The following is an 18,355-nucleotide window of genomic DNA, read 5'->3' on the forward strand; positions in this document are numbered from 1 at the left end:
AGTCATACTGCATACTAAAGAGAAATGTAAACCTGACCAACCTGAAAGAACACTTGATGTTTACATTGCTGTAAAGATGTCAACCATTCTTTCAGCTTTGTCATTTTAAATCAACAAGCTTGTCTAGATAATTGGTTTAGGATTTCTTATAAATATTGGACTAGAAACAAGACATAAATGCATTTTTACAGTGTATATGCATAAATGCATTCATTTGCTGCCTTGTGATTAAATAATTTTGAGGAGCTGGAAACTAAAATTAATACAAGTTAAGCTTTGTATAACTTTAAAAATTAATTTATTAAATATTTGTACCCTGAATTTTTGTCATTAACTCCTTTACAGTGTATTTCCTTTGCAGTTTGTAAAGGTTTTGTGTAAAGGCAAAGCCATAAGTTTCATGCCAGACAAACAGTTCTGATGTTAAACCACATAAGCAGTTCTGCAGGCCATCACTGTTGTTTTGATTGTTAAGGGTTAGGACACGCCTATAGATTTGAACATGTGATAAACATGCGTCTCCAAAATACCACAGTGATGTAAATAAAAAGCCAAAGCAAGTTAATGGAAAAACAAGATATGCGTTAAAGCATTATCTGCGGCTAAAGGTGCAGTTTTTTTAACTAAATTTATGCATGGTCTGACAAAAATGTGATGAGCATTTAAAGGTTTTTCTAATCTATGCGTTCACTGTGGTGTCCTGAGTTATTTTATAATATTGCTGTAAGGTTCCGATGGTGTTTTGATAGACCTAATCGTTATTGAAACTGCATAGCAACATGCTAAAAAGGTATCAAAGTACAGTTGAAGTCAGAATTATTAGCCTCTCTTTGAAATTTCTTTTTTTTTTTAAAATATTTCCCAAATGGTTTAACAGAGCAAGGACATTTTCACAGTAAAAGTTTTTAATTTTTTAAGATTTTAAGGTCAAAATAATTAGCCCCTTTAAAGCTATATATTTTTTCGATAGTCTACAGAACAAACCATCGTTATGCAGTACCTTGCCTAATTTTTGTCATAATATAATATATAGCGCCAGAAAAGCGCTATATAAATGTAAGGAACTATTATTATTTTTATTATTGATTACCCTAACCTGCCTAGTTAACCTAGTTAAGTCTTTAAATGTCACTTTAAGCTGTATAGAAGTGTCTTGAAAATATCTAGTCAAACATGACTTACTGTCATCATGACAATGATAAAATAAATCAGTTATTAAAACTATTTTTAGAAATGTGTTGAAAAAAATCTTCTCTCTGATAAACAGAAATTGGGGGAAAAAATAAACAAGGCTAAAAATTCTGACTTCAACTGTATCTAGCTCCTGAGATGTTTGAGTGGTTTCAGCATTTTGTAATTTGGTTAATATAGGGTGTTCTAAGTGCCAGAACCTATTTACAGTTACAAAACAACACACTAGCAGCTTCATTGAAATATAAAAATACACTTTAGTGATCACTTGGTTACAAACGTATTGCCCAAAGAGGATCATAATAATTAATAATAATATTTACTAACAACATAGTAAATCATATATAATTCTTAAAACTCTTTTGAATCTTTCAGTGATTACAACACCCTAAAAACCACATAGTTATATTAAAAATTAAAATAACTTTTGAAACTATTAGCAGCTGCATAGCAACACCTAAAAAATCCAAAATCTTTTTAAAAAATCCTCAGAATGGCTTTTACAGTTGCATGGTAAAAACTAGGTACTGCATAACATAAAGTGATATTCTAAAAACAAATGTATTTAGAACCAATTTAGTAGTTACATAGCAACATCCTAACAACCACTTATAATAATAATTAATAATAATAATTAATAACAATATTAATATTAATAATTAACATGAATAGTATTAAACAAAAGTTTAACTTAATGTAAAAAATGCATATATAAAAACGCACACACACACACACACACACACACACACACACACACACACACACACACACATATATATATATATATATATATATATATATATATATATATATATATATATATATATACATACATACATACATACATACATACATACATACATACAGTTTTGATCAGAATTATTAGTCACCTTTTGATTTATTATTTTTTTAAATTTCCCCAATGATGTTTAACAGAGCCAGGAAATTTTCACAGTATGTCTGATAATGTTTTTTTTTCTGAAGAAAGTCTTATTCGTTTTATTTCGGCTAAAATAAAAGCAGTTTTTAATTTTTTTAAAAGCCATTTTAGGGACAAAATTATTAGCCCCTTTAAGCAAGTTTTTTTCGATAGTCTACAGAACAAAGCATCGTTATCCAATAAATTGCCTAATTACCCTAACCTGCCTAGTTAACCTAGGGGGGGTAATAGTTCTGACTTCAAGTGTGTGTGTGTGTGTGGGTGTGTGTGTGTGTATGTAGATATATAATGTATAATGTAATATCAAATATTATATATACATATATATACATATATATATATATATATATATATATATATATATATATATATATATATATATATATATATACATATATATATATATATATATATAAATTAATATATATATATATATATATATATATATATACATACATACATATATATATATATATATATATATATATATATATATATATATATATATATACATATATATATATATATATATATATATATATATATATATATATATATATATATATATATATATATATATATATATATATATATATATATATATATATATATATATATATATATATATATATATATATATATATATATATATATATATATATATATATATATATATATATATATATATGTGAAGTCAGAATTATTAGCCCCCTTTGATTTTTTTTCTTCTTTTTAAAATATTTTCCAAATGATGTTTAACAGAGCAAGGACATTTTCACAGTATGTCTGATAATATTTTATCTTCTCGAAAAAGTCTTATTTTTGGCTAGAATAAAAGCAGTTTTTAATTTATTATGAACCATTTTAGGGACAAAATTATTAGCCCCTTTAAGCTATATTTTTTCTCGATAATCCACAGAACAAACCACTGTTATACAATAACTTGCCTAATTACCCTAACCTGCCTATTTACCTAATTAACCTAGTTAAGTCTTTAAATGCCACTTTAAGCTGTATAGAAGTGTCTTGAAAAATACCTTGTCAAATATTTTTTACTGTCATCACGGTAAAGATAAAATAAATCAGTTATTAGAAATTAGTTATTTCTCCGTTAAACAAAAATTGGGGAAATAATAAACAAGCGGTCTAATAATTTAGGGGGGCTAGAAATTCTGACTTCAACTGTATATATATATATTAATAATAATAAAAAAATGCAGTGACAGGTTCAAAGCTCCTGAATTCTTTACTTCAGTAAGGGAACCTGACAGGACTACAGGAGAATGCAAAAACTGCTGCTGCTTTGAATTAGACTGACTTATATTGATCTTTATCTATTAAAATAAATAACCTAATCCTAACCCTAAATGTAAAATACAGTAAAAACTCGAGAAATCTGTTGAAATATAGATCTGAAGGTGGTTTGGTTTGTAGCTGGTCTTTATTGCAGTTCGTTGCAGCTGTTCACTACTAAAACACCACCGAGTTTTGCTAGATCTACGGATGCGCGTCGTCAGTTATAAAACACTCGTCAGACGTTAATTTGGACAACTATGCAGATGTTTTAAAGTGTTTACACAAAGACAACACGCATAGTTTGTGAATCAACGAACTTGTACGACTCTGATGCAGTACGCTTAGCAGACGTGAAGGACGCGTGAGCTGGTTATTACTCTAATCATCGTTACCTTTACATTACTTTTACACTGTTTAATTTATACAACTGAGAACATAGCAGGGCCGGAGTGGGACTCTTTTTCAGCCCTGGAGTTTCAAGCCTTAGACCGGCCCACCTCAGTTCACCACTGACTATATTAAAATAAGGTCATTTCCAATTCAGCTTGTAATTACACTATCACGTCTTTTTTTGAGAAAACAGCTGCTTTAGAACTTCAAATGTTCAACAACCCTTACAGTATTATATGTCTTAACAATAAAAATGAAAAAAAAAAAAAATGTTTCTCAGGCGAGGACCGAACACAGGTTGGCAGCGTCATAACCTGACGTGCTAACCACTGTACCACAACAGCTGTACATTGAGAAGTGACTTATCTTCTTACATCTATCTTATCTACTTATATTATTCACAAGGCTACGAGAAAATAGTTAAAAAGAGCAGAGCTGCGGTAAAATAATGAATAAGAAGGCTGTGGTCAAGTAAATAAATATTTATTTTTAAAAAGTGTGACTGCTGAGAGCGACAGATTCTGGAGCTAGGGACACCGGCCCTCGTGGCCAAAAAACGGACCAGTCCACCGGGAATTCTCTCGGTCCTCCCGATTAGCCAATCCGGGCCTGGAACATAGTCCCAGTTGACGTGCTGCATTTGGAAATTTAAGTCACAGTTATGTCTGTACTTACCAGTGAGGCTGTTTTTGAAGTCTGAATTAGCCTGTTCAACCACAGAAAACAGGAAATGCCACTACTACTATAATTGGAATATGACTTATTTAATAATGAATTCAAAAAGTTATAGTTTTTTTTTCTTTTTTTTTTTCAAAATATATTTATTTGCATTTGTTTTGAACACATAATACATTTAAATAAAAGAGAAAAAACACACATAAGAGAACCTTGCAGAACTTTAAACCCCCCCCCCCCAAAAAAAAATAATAATAATAATTTAAAAAATAAAAATAAAAATTAATAAAAATAAAAAAACAACTCTCACTAGTTTCCGTACACCAGTATTCACAGCCATCCAATTTACAGTTTAACCTTTTACCTTCATCGCGTATTTAGTAATTTTAGGAGATCACATTATGTAATGGAGATACCCAATACGAAGAAGAAGTGAATGTTGAGTATTAGTCGTCCATCCCTGTCAAGTCCTCTTGGTTACAATAGCATAAAAATGGAGTCCAAATATTGTAAAAGTCTTTAAGTTTCCCTTTAACTGCATAAGTCAGTTTTTCCATGGCGAGGTTGTTAGTCATTTCTTTAATCCAGAGTATTGAGGAAGGACCTTGCATCTCCTTCCATTTTAAAGCAATAGCCCATTTGGCCTGAAGCAAACTAAAGTCAATTAGTTTGCGTTTACTGGCGCTCACCACAAAATTTACTGGATACATATGAAATAGACAGAGTTTGGGATCACAAGGTACATTTTCTTCAGTCACTTTACCAATCATAACCAGAATACTCTTCCAAAATGTTTGAATCTCAGTACACTCCCACATACAATGATAAAGGGTTCCAATATCTTGCTTACATTTTAAACAGCTGTCAGGAATATTTGGGTTGAACTTATGTAATTTAACCGGGGTAATGTATGTCCGCATGAGCCATTTATATTGCAGCAATCTGCATCTAGTATTTACACTATATGTTTGCGCAAACAAACAAGAATCCATCCATTCATCTTTAGAAATATTTTCCTGAAGGTCATTTCTCCATGCGGTTAAATAGGACATTGAACTTTCTTTTGAACCCTCTAAAAGTGTATTATAAAAAAAAGACAGATTGCCTTTATCCCTTAAATGTTTCACAGTATGTTCTTCTATAGTTGACAAAGAGGGCTCTACATAAGTTTTAATTTCAGAGTGTATAAAAAGTTATAGTTTAATATTTAAATTAATTATAATCTTGTGGCCCACCTGCAGGATCGCTGAGGCCCAACGGTTGAGAATCCCTGCTTTAATTGATGTTCAACACACATAAATTCTGTTTAATTCCCAGAAACTTTTGTCCAGGGTTTCATGACCCTTTAAAGTAAAAATCTAATTGTTAAGCAATGCAGACTTGACTGACTGCTTCACATCAACTTCAAAAGTAAAACATCAACATTAAGGCATCATCTGACTTCCAACTACTTCTAAAACATGCAATTTAATGATGCACTACACCAACAGTGTTAAACATTGACTAAAGCAGTTAAGAACTGTTGTGTGTTTGCATGTATCTGGCTGATCAGTAACTCTTGTATTTTCTACTAAAGAGCAAAGCCTGTTGAGCAAACATCAACACAGATTACATACTCCTCCTCCTCCTCCTCCCTGAGCAACACAAAACCACACAAACACTAACAGAGGGATTCGATTTCATAGCAACCATCCACAGCATTCCCTCCTCCCCTGAGGAAGAGGGCGGAGGCTGAACAGGTGAACGTCCATCAGCAGGATGCAAACACTCCACATCTAAGCCTGCGCCACACACACCTCTGCAGTCATGGCGAGCGGTGCGCTGGAGATCGTGGGAATGTGCGTGACCATAATCGGCCTCATCGGGGTCTCGGCCAGCACTGGGATGCCCATGTGGCGCGTGACCGCGTTCATCGGAGAAAACATCATCGTGATGGAGACCCGCTATGAGGGACTGTGGATGAACTGCTACCGGCAGGCCAACATTCGGATGCAGTGTAAAGTGTACGACTCCCTGCTGGCGCTCACTCCGGATCTCCAGGCCGCTCGAGGACTCATGTGTACCTCCGTGGCTTTGACTGGTGTGGGTTTACTGATCGCTATTGTTGGGATGAAATGCACGGCATGCATTCAGGACAACGATCGGGCCAAGCGAATGGTTCTGATTATCAGTGGATGCATGATCCTTGCCGGATGCTTCTGCTGCCTGATTCCTGTCTCCTGGACTGGGAATGCCATTATTCGGGACTTCTATAATCCACTGCTCATAGACGCTCAGCGTAGGGAACTAGGGGAGGCTTTGTATATCGGATGGGTGTCATCTGCGTTCTTGTTTGCCGGAGGATGCATCTTCATATGCTGCAGTGGTTCTCTAGACAAGGGTCCGGATCCAAAGTATATGTACTCCAGGAATGCACCTGCTCCATATGTGGCCTACCAGCCTCAACCTGTGGCCTACCACCCGCAGCCACGGTCAGTGTACAGCCCGTCCGGCCCACCGTCATTCATTGAGCAATCATACCAACCATCCAGACAGCAGTCCTTCATTCAGCCTTCCAGACAGCAGTCGTTCATACAGCCCTCTCGTCATCCATCCGCCCGCAGCGCTGTGGCTTATCTCTGAAATCCAGCAGGACTGTGTATTTGCATTTGTGGTTATGTGCAAGCATGTTTGTGTGTGTTTTAGAGAAATGAATGGGACTTCTCTTAAAAGAAAAAAAAAAAAAAGTCTATTAAAATAACTTGGAAGATAGTCGTACATTTCATTTTCGAGATTATTTTTGGGAAAAAAACTAACATTACATTTCTAATTCTGCTTTTTGAAGCACATGAAAGACTGAAAGATGAGAGAAAATGGAGAAAAGTACTACGTGGAGCAGAAAATGGAACATTTTAAATGGCTTTATGTGTAACAACATTGGAGCTATTTCTTTTTTTTTCTTGTTTCAATGTTCTGGACACATTTTTAATGCATTTCTACTTTTAACAAAAGAGAAACAAACATTTTTTAAGAAGTTTTAGAAACACATGTAACATTTCAAATGGATTTAGATGTAGCAAAGTTAGTCATGCATTGCATTTTCCTTGTTTTGTTTTTTTCTTTGGATTGTTTCTGGCAACTTTTAAGTGTTGCTTCTACTTTGTTTTAAATAGAAGCAAGTTAATAACTGTGACAGATGAAGAATTGTTTGAAATATTTTTAATTGTCATTTTAAAGTACAGATCACTTCTCAGGATGTTGTCAAGTGTTACTTGAGGTATTTTTGACTGAAAACTGCTCTCTAAATAATGCTGGGTTATTGTAAACCAATGGTTTCGAACTCAATTCCTGGAGGGTCACATCTTTGTATAGTTTAACAAAACTGTGCAGAGGTGCGGCCCTCCAGGAGTTTAAGACCTATGTTTTAAACCAACCTTTGGTCAAATATGGACAGACCCAAATAGTATGATAGAAAATGTGTTATTTAGTTAAACATGAACCCAAGGTTGGGTTTGTCCATTTGTAATCATAATGTTGGGTGATTTTAGAGTCTAAGACTACAAACTAAAGTTGTTTCATATTCATATGTCATGTTTTTTTTTTTTTTTGTTGTTGTAAATATCAAAGCACAAAATAATGTAATGATTTAATTAATTAAATAAATTGAAATAACCTTTAGGATATTTGCTATTTTTTCATATATTTCTGAATTAACATGTCATTTTAAATCAAACCAAGCTCATTCTGAAAACGTAGTCCCGCGGACGTTTCTGGAGACAGCGGAATACGTCCTGGGGGGTACGTACGGCTGCGTTTTTTTTTTTTTCAAGCGAACGCTACGGGGCGGTGTGACACTGTTCCCTTTCGCGCTTGCCTTACCTCCTTGTGGAGGGCTTCCCCGCTGCAACCCGTTTGTCCACTCAGCTCAGCGTGTACATCGGCAGGCTCGAGATGCAGAGAGGAGTCGACCACGGCGACAGGTTTCGAGTCCGGGGAAGAGCAGTTCCAGCAATCAGGTAAGACAAAAACAGAATCCCAAAAATTAAGTGAACGAGTTTCGTAACAGGGTGAGAACGCGGCGAAATCCGAAAACGTGGTAAAAAAAAAAAATCAGGGCTTTTATTTTTTTGGACGGCTTTTGTAAACTGTTGCTCGGGTTTAGGGAAGCGAGCGGGCGGGCGGGTCGATCGGTAAAAAAAGGTTGGGTTCAGGGAAGGAGGAGGGCTAGTCTGCCGATTTGCTGGTCGCGCAGTCAATCATCCGGTCAGTCGGACAGCGGCCTCCGGCGGGTACACGCGAGAACAGGCGTCTGAGGTGCGAAAAAGCGCGCAACAGCGGCCTCTCGCGGATTCACGAAAACAAAAAATGCAGCCGTACGTACCCGCCAGGACGTATTCCGCTGGTCTCCAGAAACATCCGCGGGACTACGTTTCCACACTGAGCCTGGGTTGTTTTAAACAGCACTCTAAAATCCAGAGTTGTTTCAATCCAAAATTGGGTTAAATATAAAAATAAAAAAAACACTGGGTTTAATTTTTGTATAATGTGTTTTCTAATGCAACAGTTAATTTTGTCCATATTCTTTGTTTAAATTATAGGATCAGTTAGAGTGCTTTCACACCTGCTTTATTTAGTTTGGCTGAACCGCACTAGAGTGCAGTTTGTTTGGGCAGGTGTGAATGCATCAATCATACTCGAGTGCGCACCAAAAGGAGGTCTCTGTATGCTTTCAAATGAACCCTGGAGCGGTTCGTTTTTGGTGAAAACATGATCCAAACTAAAACAGACGCAACAGCAAAAAGTACTGCACCTTTTTGGACTAATCCAGCTGCCGTAGGCCAATGTGCTGTGTTGAAAAATATTTGTTGACAGTGCTTTGCTGACTATTTTAAACCGAAAGACAGAGATAGAGAGAGGGAAAAACATTACCTGATGTATCAATGGTAAAATTTCCTGATGATGACCATGTCGTAGTTTAGCTAAATTATTTATTATAAATTTTGCCATTTCCAGCCGCAGTTGCGCTTCATTCTCGAAATGTATAGTTTGTCTAAAGTGATGTATACAAACAGTAGTATACTATGAGCAGGGATACAATCAGCGAGCACAGTCGCAGTGAGCGCAGTCATCCCTCCAAAGTAAAAAGCTACATTTTGTGTCTGCCGGTTTGTTTACTTGCAGGAGTTCATCGGCATTTTTCCGCACGTTAAATTCTGACCAATCAAAAAGCAGTTTAGGAAATACATTCATTAACATTTGGCCAATGAGTGATGTGGATTTTGTCACCTGACTACATTTTGGTTCTTTTCAACTGGTTCGAACCTAAGCAATCAGTGTGGTGTGAAAAGGCTTCAATGTATCATTTGTTACCCTTGGTCCAGACCTAATGAACCGAACCACAGATATGAAAGCACCCTTAGTCATGATGACATATGTTTATAGTTCTTTGTAACTTATTAAACTAAGTTAATCATGTTTTAACTTAATTTTATAAGTTACATAAGCTGTTTTAAATCAGTTTAACACAATATAAGTTCAATAAACTCATAAGGTTAATTCAGATTAAATATTTAAGGCAACCCTTTTTACAGTGTAGTTGTAGTCCTTAGAAGAAATCTGTTCATCTATAATGCTTCACAAGATGCATTTTCTCAAAAAGTCACAAGGTCTGAGTTACTGGCAGCTGCTGAATCTGGTGATTTACTTCAGTTCAGTGCGTTCAAAAACTTTACACCCCGCGGCATCAGATAAACAAACACCGCTGTGAAATATAAGACGACTTTTGTCTAGAGTGTCTCTAGACACACCCAGAGCAACTGACTGTAACATAAACCTGTGAACAGAACCAGGAAACACATCAGAATTGTCTACCATTCAGTTGGGAAAGTGTTGGAGAAATACACACCATGCTATTAAAAACAATACATGCTCTTTAAAGTTTTACCTGCATACTTTAAGACTGAATGAAGGTTTCATTGTTAACTGTTATAACCATGGGGAATCAGCTTATAAGATGATATTCTGACTGCAAAAAATTGTTATTAATACTAAGTGGCAAGTGCAAAATCAGTTTACTTTGACGTATAGCAATCTATTGGCCAGCGTATTATTTTTTTCAAAGCATGAATATTGTTTTAGTCATTTAAATTACTATCATTGTATTTATTAATGTTGAATAGGCTTTTCTGTTATATTTTCACTTTTGATTTAAGTTAATTTTTAATACATTTTAGTTTAGGGTTTGATCATTATTATGCTATTTTTGTTTCTATTAAGCTTAAATTTGACATTTTAATTTAGTTTTAATATTTTAGTACTTAAATTGATTCTATATTTTCTTCAAGACTTTAAAAAAAATGTAGGCAGCAACTTTAAGAAGACATGCTTTCAGTATCATCTTTCATGAAGTTGGAAATCTCAGAATGCGACGAGCTCACAGAAGTAAACAAAATAATACACAAAACCGTTCTGTGTGTGATTAAAATAATTGTAAAACACAAATAAAAGCTTTTAACCTAACTAATAAACCTACTATCTATTGATTAATTGACTTACTAGTATGCTAACACTTGTGCAAAGTAAAAGAACGACAGCCTAAGTAAGTATATTGTTCTAATTCACTCCTATATGAGGTTACATTTAAGGTAGGATCATATGTTTCTCTTAAAGTGAACGGCCCAGATACTATTAATAAAGGCAGCTCACTAGGCTATGAATATACAATGTTGTGGGGTTTAGCTTGCTATTGCAAACAATGTTGGTTTTTGCCAGAGAAAGTGAACTAGACTAGATTATGTGTGGCACTAAAGCTGTACTATAACAGGTTAAAATGTAAAACCAAACATGGTCAATTACAGTATGTTAAAACAGATAATGCTCAAAACGTATGCATTGTTTTCTGAAAAAAATATTAACAATTTATAGGCTAAATATAGAAGTAATTAAAATGTTTTCGTTGTTAAGTAACCATAAATAAACCATAGTTAATTTATTATTTGATGTTATCCACCAAAATAGGTAAAAGCGGCCATTTTGTAAGTCATACTGTAAATAGGACGTCGTTTATGAGGGCAAACAGTATTGCATTTCTTACCGTATTTACTTAATATCAGTTCCGCAAAGAGTTAAAAAAAAAAAAAAGTCTATTGTTTAGAATACTAAACCTTGCTATGAATCAGAAGTCTCACACGTTCACAGAAAATGGTTTGGACTACATTAAGTGCCTTAAGTAAACTGAATAAAATAAACATTTCAGCTTTGCAGCACTAGTTAAATAGCTCTGAACATTCGCTATATGGGGCTCTGACAGAACTTGCGGGTTTGGCGTACTGGCTCCCTCTAGTGTTGAAGCATTACAAACGCTGTAAATCTTGTTTATTCAAGGTCATCTATTCTTCTCAGTGTTTATGTGCGAGAGTAACCCTGTTGAAATCGCTAGACAGTAAACACACCATCAGCATCTTCTTGTACCCTCATCCTCCCAGACCAATCAGAAGGCAGTATTACTTTCCCAAAACACAGAGTGAGTTTGTCATGTCTTTGCTGTAGACACACACATTATAGTACAGTCTGATTATATGGATTTATGTGGACATCGCCTGACCTGCTTGATCTGGGAAGTTTTTTTACGCACCTGTGTTTTTTTTTTTTTTTGTTAATAGTCTCTGAGACCTCAGGATTTGGACGTTAAATCGCTGATCGGCGGGATTATCTTTGTTCAGATCAGGGTGAGTTGATTTGTTTATTTGAGGACAGTTTTACTGTCATCTGAGGGGACATTCATTCAGGACATGTTCTTTAAAAAACTAACAAACAACAATACAGCTACAACACAAAAACTGCTAGACGGAGTATCAGGCCAACAACATCTTAAAGGGGTGTGATTTTTCAAAAAATTTCAATTCTGTCAACCTTTTAAATCTGTTTGAGTTTCTTTCATTATTCATTCATTCATTTTCTTTTTGGCTTAGTCCCTTTATTAATCCGGAATCGCCACAGCAGAAGGAACTCCAATTTATCCAGCATATGTTTTACATAGTGGATGCTCTTCCAGCTGCAACCCATCTCTGGGAAACATTCATACACACTCATTCACACTAATACACTAAGGACAATTGAGCTTACCCAATTCACCTGCACCGCATGTGTTTGAAACCTACGCAAACGCAGGGAGAACATGCAAACTCCACATAGAAACGCCAACCGACCCAGCCGAGGCTCAAACCAGTGACCTTCTTGCTGTGAGGTGACAGCACTACCTATTGCGCCACTGAATCGCCCTTTCTTTCATTAGTTAAACACAAAAGTAGATCATTTGAAAATTGCTGGAAGCCTGTAACCATTGACTTTCATAGTATTTAGCTGTTCAAACTTAAAATGAGATGAAAGGCTGTTTAAACACAAGCACCTTTAGGACCAGGCGAGCGCTGAAACTCTATCGAAAATACTGTTAAAATAAATGTTCATATTATAAAAAATATGGTGCAGAACAGTGTAATTTAATGCTGTAAATCTTGTTCAGTCGGAGATGTACTTTATATCACAATTCAATCAGGCAGTGAAAATTATTTTTAACATAGCAGGTAAATGTGGTGAGTTAAAAAGGTTATGACTGTTCACCGGAAGCGCCTGAGAGAGCTTATACAAAATTACAAGTCCCTTTGCAAAAAAAGTGCAGGTGTAAATATAACACCCATGATGTCAAGTTTAACAACGACAACGTGTTAAATTAAATATCGATTGTTATCTCCACTTTGTTATTTTTTCACCACTCTACTCTCTCAGTGTAGTGTGAATATACAGTAGCAATAGTAAGTGTTCAAAAAACTGATTTATGATAGCTAATTTATAATATTTAGTGTTTTTTATTATATTATTTAGTCAATTTTTTATTCTATATATATATTTTTTATTCTCTCTCTCTCTCTCTCTCTCTCTCTCTCTCTCTCTCTCTCTATATATATATATATATATATATATATATATATATATATATATATATATATATACATATATATATATATATATATATATATACATATATTTGGGGAGCACGGTGGCGCAGTGGGTAGCACAATCGCCTCACAGCGAGAAGGTCGCTGGTTCGAGCCCTGGCTGGGTTGGCATTTCTGTGTAGTGTTTGCATGTTCTCCTTGTGTTTGCATGGGTTTCCTTCGGGTGCTATGGTTTCCCCCACATTCCAAAGGCATGCGCTTTTGGTGAATTGGGTGAGCTAAAATTGTCCGTAGTGTATGAGTGTGAATTTTCAATTCAGCTTTATTTGTATAGCGCTTTTACAATGTTGATTGTGTCAAAGCAGCTTCACATAAATGGTCATAGTAACTGGATCAGGGTAGTTCAGTTTTTAGTGTTTAAGTTCAGTTCAGTTTAGCTCAGTTCAGTGTGGTTTGAAGTCATTACTGAGAGTCCAAACACTGAAGAGCAAATTTATCGATGCGTACAGCTCTATCGATCCTGAACCATGCAAGCCAGAGGCGACAGCGGAGAGGGGAAAAAAACTTTAGCAACAGGAGAGTGAAGAAATAAAAACCTTAAGAACAACCAGACTCAGTTGGGCACAACTATTTTAATTTCTCAGCTGGCCAAAAGTCTTGTGCAGAGCTGCAGTCTCAGCGGTGGATGGGTGTTTCCCAGTGATGGGTTGCAGCTGGAAGGGCATCCATTGCGTAAAACGTGCTGGATAAGTTGGCAGTTCATTCTGCTGTGGCAATCCACTAGCCATATATATATATATATATATATATATATATATATATATATATATATATATATATATATATATATATATATAGAATTAATAACCTACAACATGGCCCAGATTGAACATAATCAGGAAGCAAACTGATCAAAGGTGTTTAAGTTTTCCCTCTCCTAGATCTACGTGTATGTATATATAAAAACAAACATATTATTCCCATGTGGATTTATGAATCTGACTTATGCCGAGTTCAGGCTGCGTGATTTTAGCAACGATTTTGACTCGCTGACAGGTTTTGAAAATTGCAGACAAATGCATGAAATCACCAGCAAATCGGTGCTCATTAACGTGAGTAGCAATCACAAGTTTGAACTATCAAAGACCCGATCTGAGGGAATCGTAAATGAGTCGCCGACACCCGTCAGATGTTTAGCATGCTAAATATCTGGACCTGTCGGCCATTCAAAATCATGCCGTGTGAAAAGTGTTCTGATTGAAAATAACATCGGCGATCACCTACAGCTAATGAGAGAGCAGCAGCCACTAGTATTGTAAATTTGGCAGGAGCACCCATGTCTGTATGACGTATTTTCGAAGCAATATCACAACAAAGGTTGAAACAGAAACAAACAGGTGCAAACAGATAATGCCAAGCATAAAGGCGGCAAACAAAGCAAAGGGTCAAACACAGCAAGGCAAAGGAAACTGCCTCATAATGCTTACTAAACAGCAGGTTGAAGAAGAAAAAAGTTGAGGAGGAATCGGCAATTCCCTTTAAAGCCAGGTGAGCAAAATAAGTGCATTTTCTACCCCACTAAAGGCTTTTTTCTTTTTATGTAGTTAATAACAAAAGATGCAGTGCAAAATATTCATAGCGCTTCAGTTTTTCCACAGCCATGTCAACCTGCAGCCCAAGATCGGTTACTCACTGAAGCTAAGCAGGGCTGAGCCTGGTCAGTACCTGGATGGGAGACCACTAGGAAACACTAGGTTGCTGTTGGAAGTGGTGTTAGTGAGGCCAGCAGGGGGCGCTCAACCTGTGGTCTGTGTGAGTCCTAATGCCCCAGTAAAAGTGAAGGGGACACTATGCTGTCAGTGGGCGGCCGTCTTTCGGATGAGACGTTAAACCGAGGTCCTGACTCTCTGTGGTCATTAAAAATCCCATGGCACTTCTCGTGAAAGAGCAGGGGTGTAACCCCGGGGTCCTGGCTAAAGTCCCTCTATCGGTCTTATGATCATGGCCTCCCAATCATCCCCTTCCACCGAATTGGCTCTATCACTGTCTCTCCACTCCACCAATAGCTGGTGTGTGGTGAGCGCACTGGCGCCATTGTCCTGTGGCTGCCGTCGCATCATCCAAGTGGATGCTGCACACTGGTGGTGGTGTGGAGAGACCCCCCTCATGATTGTGAAGCGTTTTGGATGTACGGCCATATACAATAAATGCGCTATATAAATACACATTACATTACATTACATGTTTTTATGTTAGTCTTATTCCTAAATGGGTTAAATTAATTTATTTCCTTAAAATTCTACACACAATACCCTATGATGACAATGTGAAAAAAAAAAAAATAATAATAAAAAAAAGAAAAATCACATGTACAGAAGTATTCACAGCCTTTGGCGTGAAGCTCTAAATTGATCATTCTTGAGATGTTTCAGCAGCTGCATTGGAGTTCACCTGTGGTAAATTCATTGGTCATGATTTGAAAAGGCTCACTTCTCACTTGTGTTGTGAAAGCTTTTGTGAACTGAGACAAAGCTGCCGATTTTTCCAATTGTAAAGTCATGCAGTGCGAAACCACCCGGTGCCGATGCATTCCACAGTGTAAACACGGCAGTGACGGAACGCTACCCCAGATAGTCATGCAGTGTGAAAACATCTGTGACATGACTATTTTAAAAAAAATTGTGCAGTCAGAACTCGGCATTACCTGCTTCATCAGTCTTTGAGTAAATGAAGGACAAAAACATGCGATCAGGGCCGGAGTGGGACTCTTTTTCAGCCCTGGAGTTTCATGCCTTAGACCGGCCCACCTCAGTTCACCATTGACTATATTAAAATAAGGTAATTTCCAATTCAGTTTCTAATTACACGATCACGTCTTTTTTTGAGAAAACAGCTGCTTTAGAACTTCAAATGTTCAACAACCCTTACAGTATTATATGTCTTAACAATAAAAATGAAAAAAAAAAAAACGTTTCTTAGGCGAGGACCGAACACAGGTTGGCGGCGTCATAACCTGACGCGCTAACCACTGTACCACAACAGCTGTACATTGAGAAGTGACTTATCTTCTTACATCTATCTTATCTACTTATATTATTCACGAGGCTACGAGAAAATAGTTAAAAAGAGCAGAGCTGCGGTAAAATAATGAATAAGAAGGCTGTGGTCAAGTAAATAAATATTTATTTTTAAAAAGTGTGACTGCTGAGAGCGACAGATTCTGGAGCTAGGGACACCGGCCCTCGTGGCCAAAAAACGGACCAGCCCACCGGGAATTCTCCCGGTCCTCCCGATTAGCCAATCCGGGCCTGCATGCGATCTAAGTGTTAAATAGAGGCAAGGCTTTTACAAAATGAAAAATACTCTTACCTTTCACACTGACACTATCTTTCAAATAACAATAGCAGTGTTGTTTTATCACCATGTAGTGTTAACACTGTTAATTTTACACCGACCCTGAAAATCTTCGCTTTGTAACAAAAATATGAATCCATATTTATTTCACTGACCTTATATTTCAGAAAAGAAACCACCTCTGTTTCTTTTTCTTCTCTTAAGATCACGGATGAGATAATAAAAATGGTTCAGGGTCCGTGTGATGTCATCGCCCTCTGCCTGAGCCTCATCGGTCTGATTGGTGTCGCCACTGTTACGGCTCTCCCGATGTGGAGAGTCACTGCATTCATAGGAGAAAACATCATCGTGATGGAGACCCGCTGGGAGGGTTTGTGGATGAACTGCTACAGGCAAGCCAACATCCGAATGCAGTGTAAAGTGTACGACTCCCTGCTGTATCTTCCTCCTGATCTGCAGGCGGCCCGCGGATTGACCTGCTGCTCTCTGGCGCTGTGTGGATTCGGGATAATAGTGTCCCTCTTCGGCCTCCGTTGCATGTCTTGTCTGAGTGATCAACCACGCAACAAAAGCATCATTTTAATGATCACTGGCATAATTGAAATCTTAGCAAGTTTTTGCATCGTCATCCCTGTCTCCTGGACGGCCCATACTATTATCAGAGACTTTTACAATCCGTTACTATTGGATGCCCAGCGGAGAGAACTGGGAGAGGCTCTGTATATCGGTTGGGTAACTAGCGCGTTTCTTTTGGCATCTGGAGTCATCTTTCTCTGTCGTCGTGTTGATTCGAACGAGCAGCCATTTTATGCTCGTCCACCACGTAATAAACAAGTTCTGAATCATTTCCAGGCCTTTAACTCTCTCCGTCGTCAGCCGTTGCTCCAGAATAATAGTTTTTCCACTCCTCAGCATTCATCAGCTGCATTCAGCTTTGCTGTCACGCCCTCTAGTGGTCAATATTCACAGCACAACGTGCAGCCGGTGGTCAATGGGTCTTTAGTATACAGTCCAAACATGATTCCACCTCAGAGAGTGAATTATCATGGGCAGAATGTAATGCAAAGTCAGATTTTAGCCAGTAACGCACAGTACCCCGTCAGTGATCCTCGGGATTCCTTTAACACCGGGTCTGCTTTTCATCCTGTGCAACAGAACCCACTCTATGTCGGGTATAATTACTCCCGGGTACAGTCTGGTAGCTCCAACAGTAGCACAGGACTGCGGATATAAGAGTTTCTCTGTGTTTTATCTTTTATTTTAAAATAAAGAGTGCTGAAAATTCCAGTAGTTTTGATTGTAGTATATTAAGTCCTTCAAGTCAGCGGTTCTTGACCTATTAGCTTTGAAAGCCCCTTAAGATAATGTTTATAAATGTTTTATGATAATTTGAAATCTTTTTTTTTTTTTTTTAGATTTGCTGCAGACTCTAGGGGTTGTAGTATTACAATAATTAATTTACGTTCATTTAACATAATAATGTAAAAGTTCAATTTAGATATAAGCTTAACTAAAAATATATGATCAGTGTGTATATATATATATATATATATATATATATATATATATATATATA

General features: G+C 36.6%; 2 protein-coding genes across 4 annotated transcripts in view; both read left to right on the top strand.

Annotated features, from left to right (window-relative positions):
- Positions 1 to 18,068, top strand: part of cldn8.3 (claudin 8.3) — a 33,844-nt gene extending 15,776 nt beyond the window's left edge. Inside the window, exons 1-3 of one of the 3 annotated variants that reach the window (XM_087282158.1) lie at positions 11,855 to 11,993; positions 12,133 to 12,198; positions 16,984 to 18,066. In XM_087282158.1, the coding sequence (XP_087138284.1) occupies positions 17,005 to 18,012 (1,008 nt within the window). In that variant the 5' untranslated portion in view covers positions 11,855 to 11,993; positions 12,133 to 12,198; positions 16,984 to 17,004 and the 3' untranslated portion in view covers positions 18,013 to 18,066. Of the gene's footprint in view, positions 1 to 11,854; positions 11,994 to 12,132; positions 12,199 to 16,983 lie in introns of those variants that run through there. The other 2 variants (NM_001442092.1, NM_001110530.2) reach the window with 2 other exon arrangements.
- On the top strand, positions 6,280 to 8,147 carry cldn8.1 (claudin 8.1). Its single transcript, NM_001003733.1, is given in 1 exon segment — positions 6,280 to 8,147. A coding segment is annotated over 1 exon segment (816 nt). The 5' UTR covers positions 6,280 to 6,298; the 3' UTR covers positions 7,115 to 8,147.
- Positions 18,069 to 18,355: the final 287 nt, after the last annotated feature.

Source organism: Danio rerio, chromosome 15 (genome assembly GCF_052040795.2).
Source record: "Danio rerio strain M-AB ecotype USA chromosome 15, GRCz13ab, whole genome shotgun sequence".
Lineage (NCBI taxonomy): Eukaryota > Metazoa > Chordata > Actinopteri > Cypriniformes > Danionidae > Danio > Danio rerio.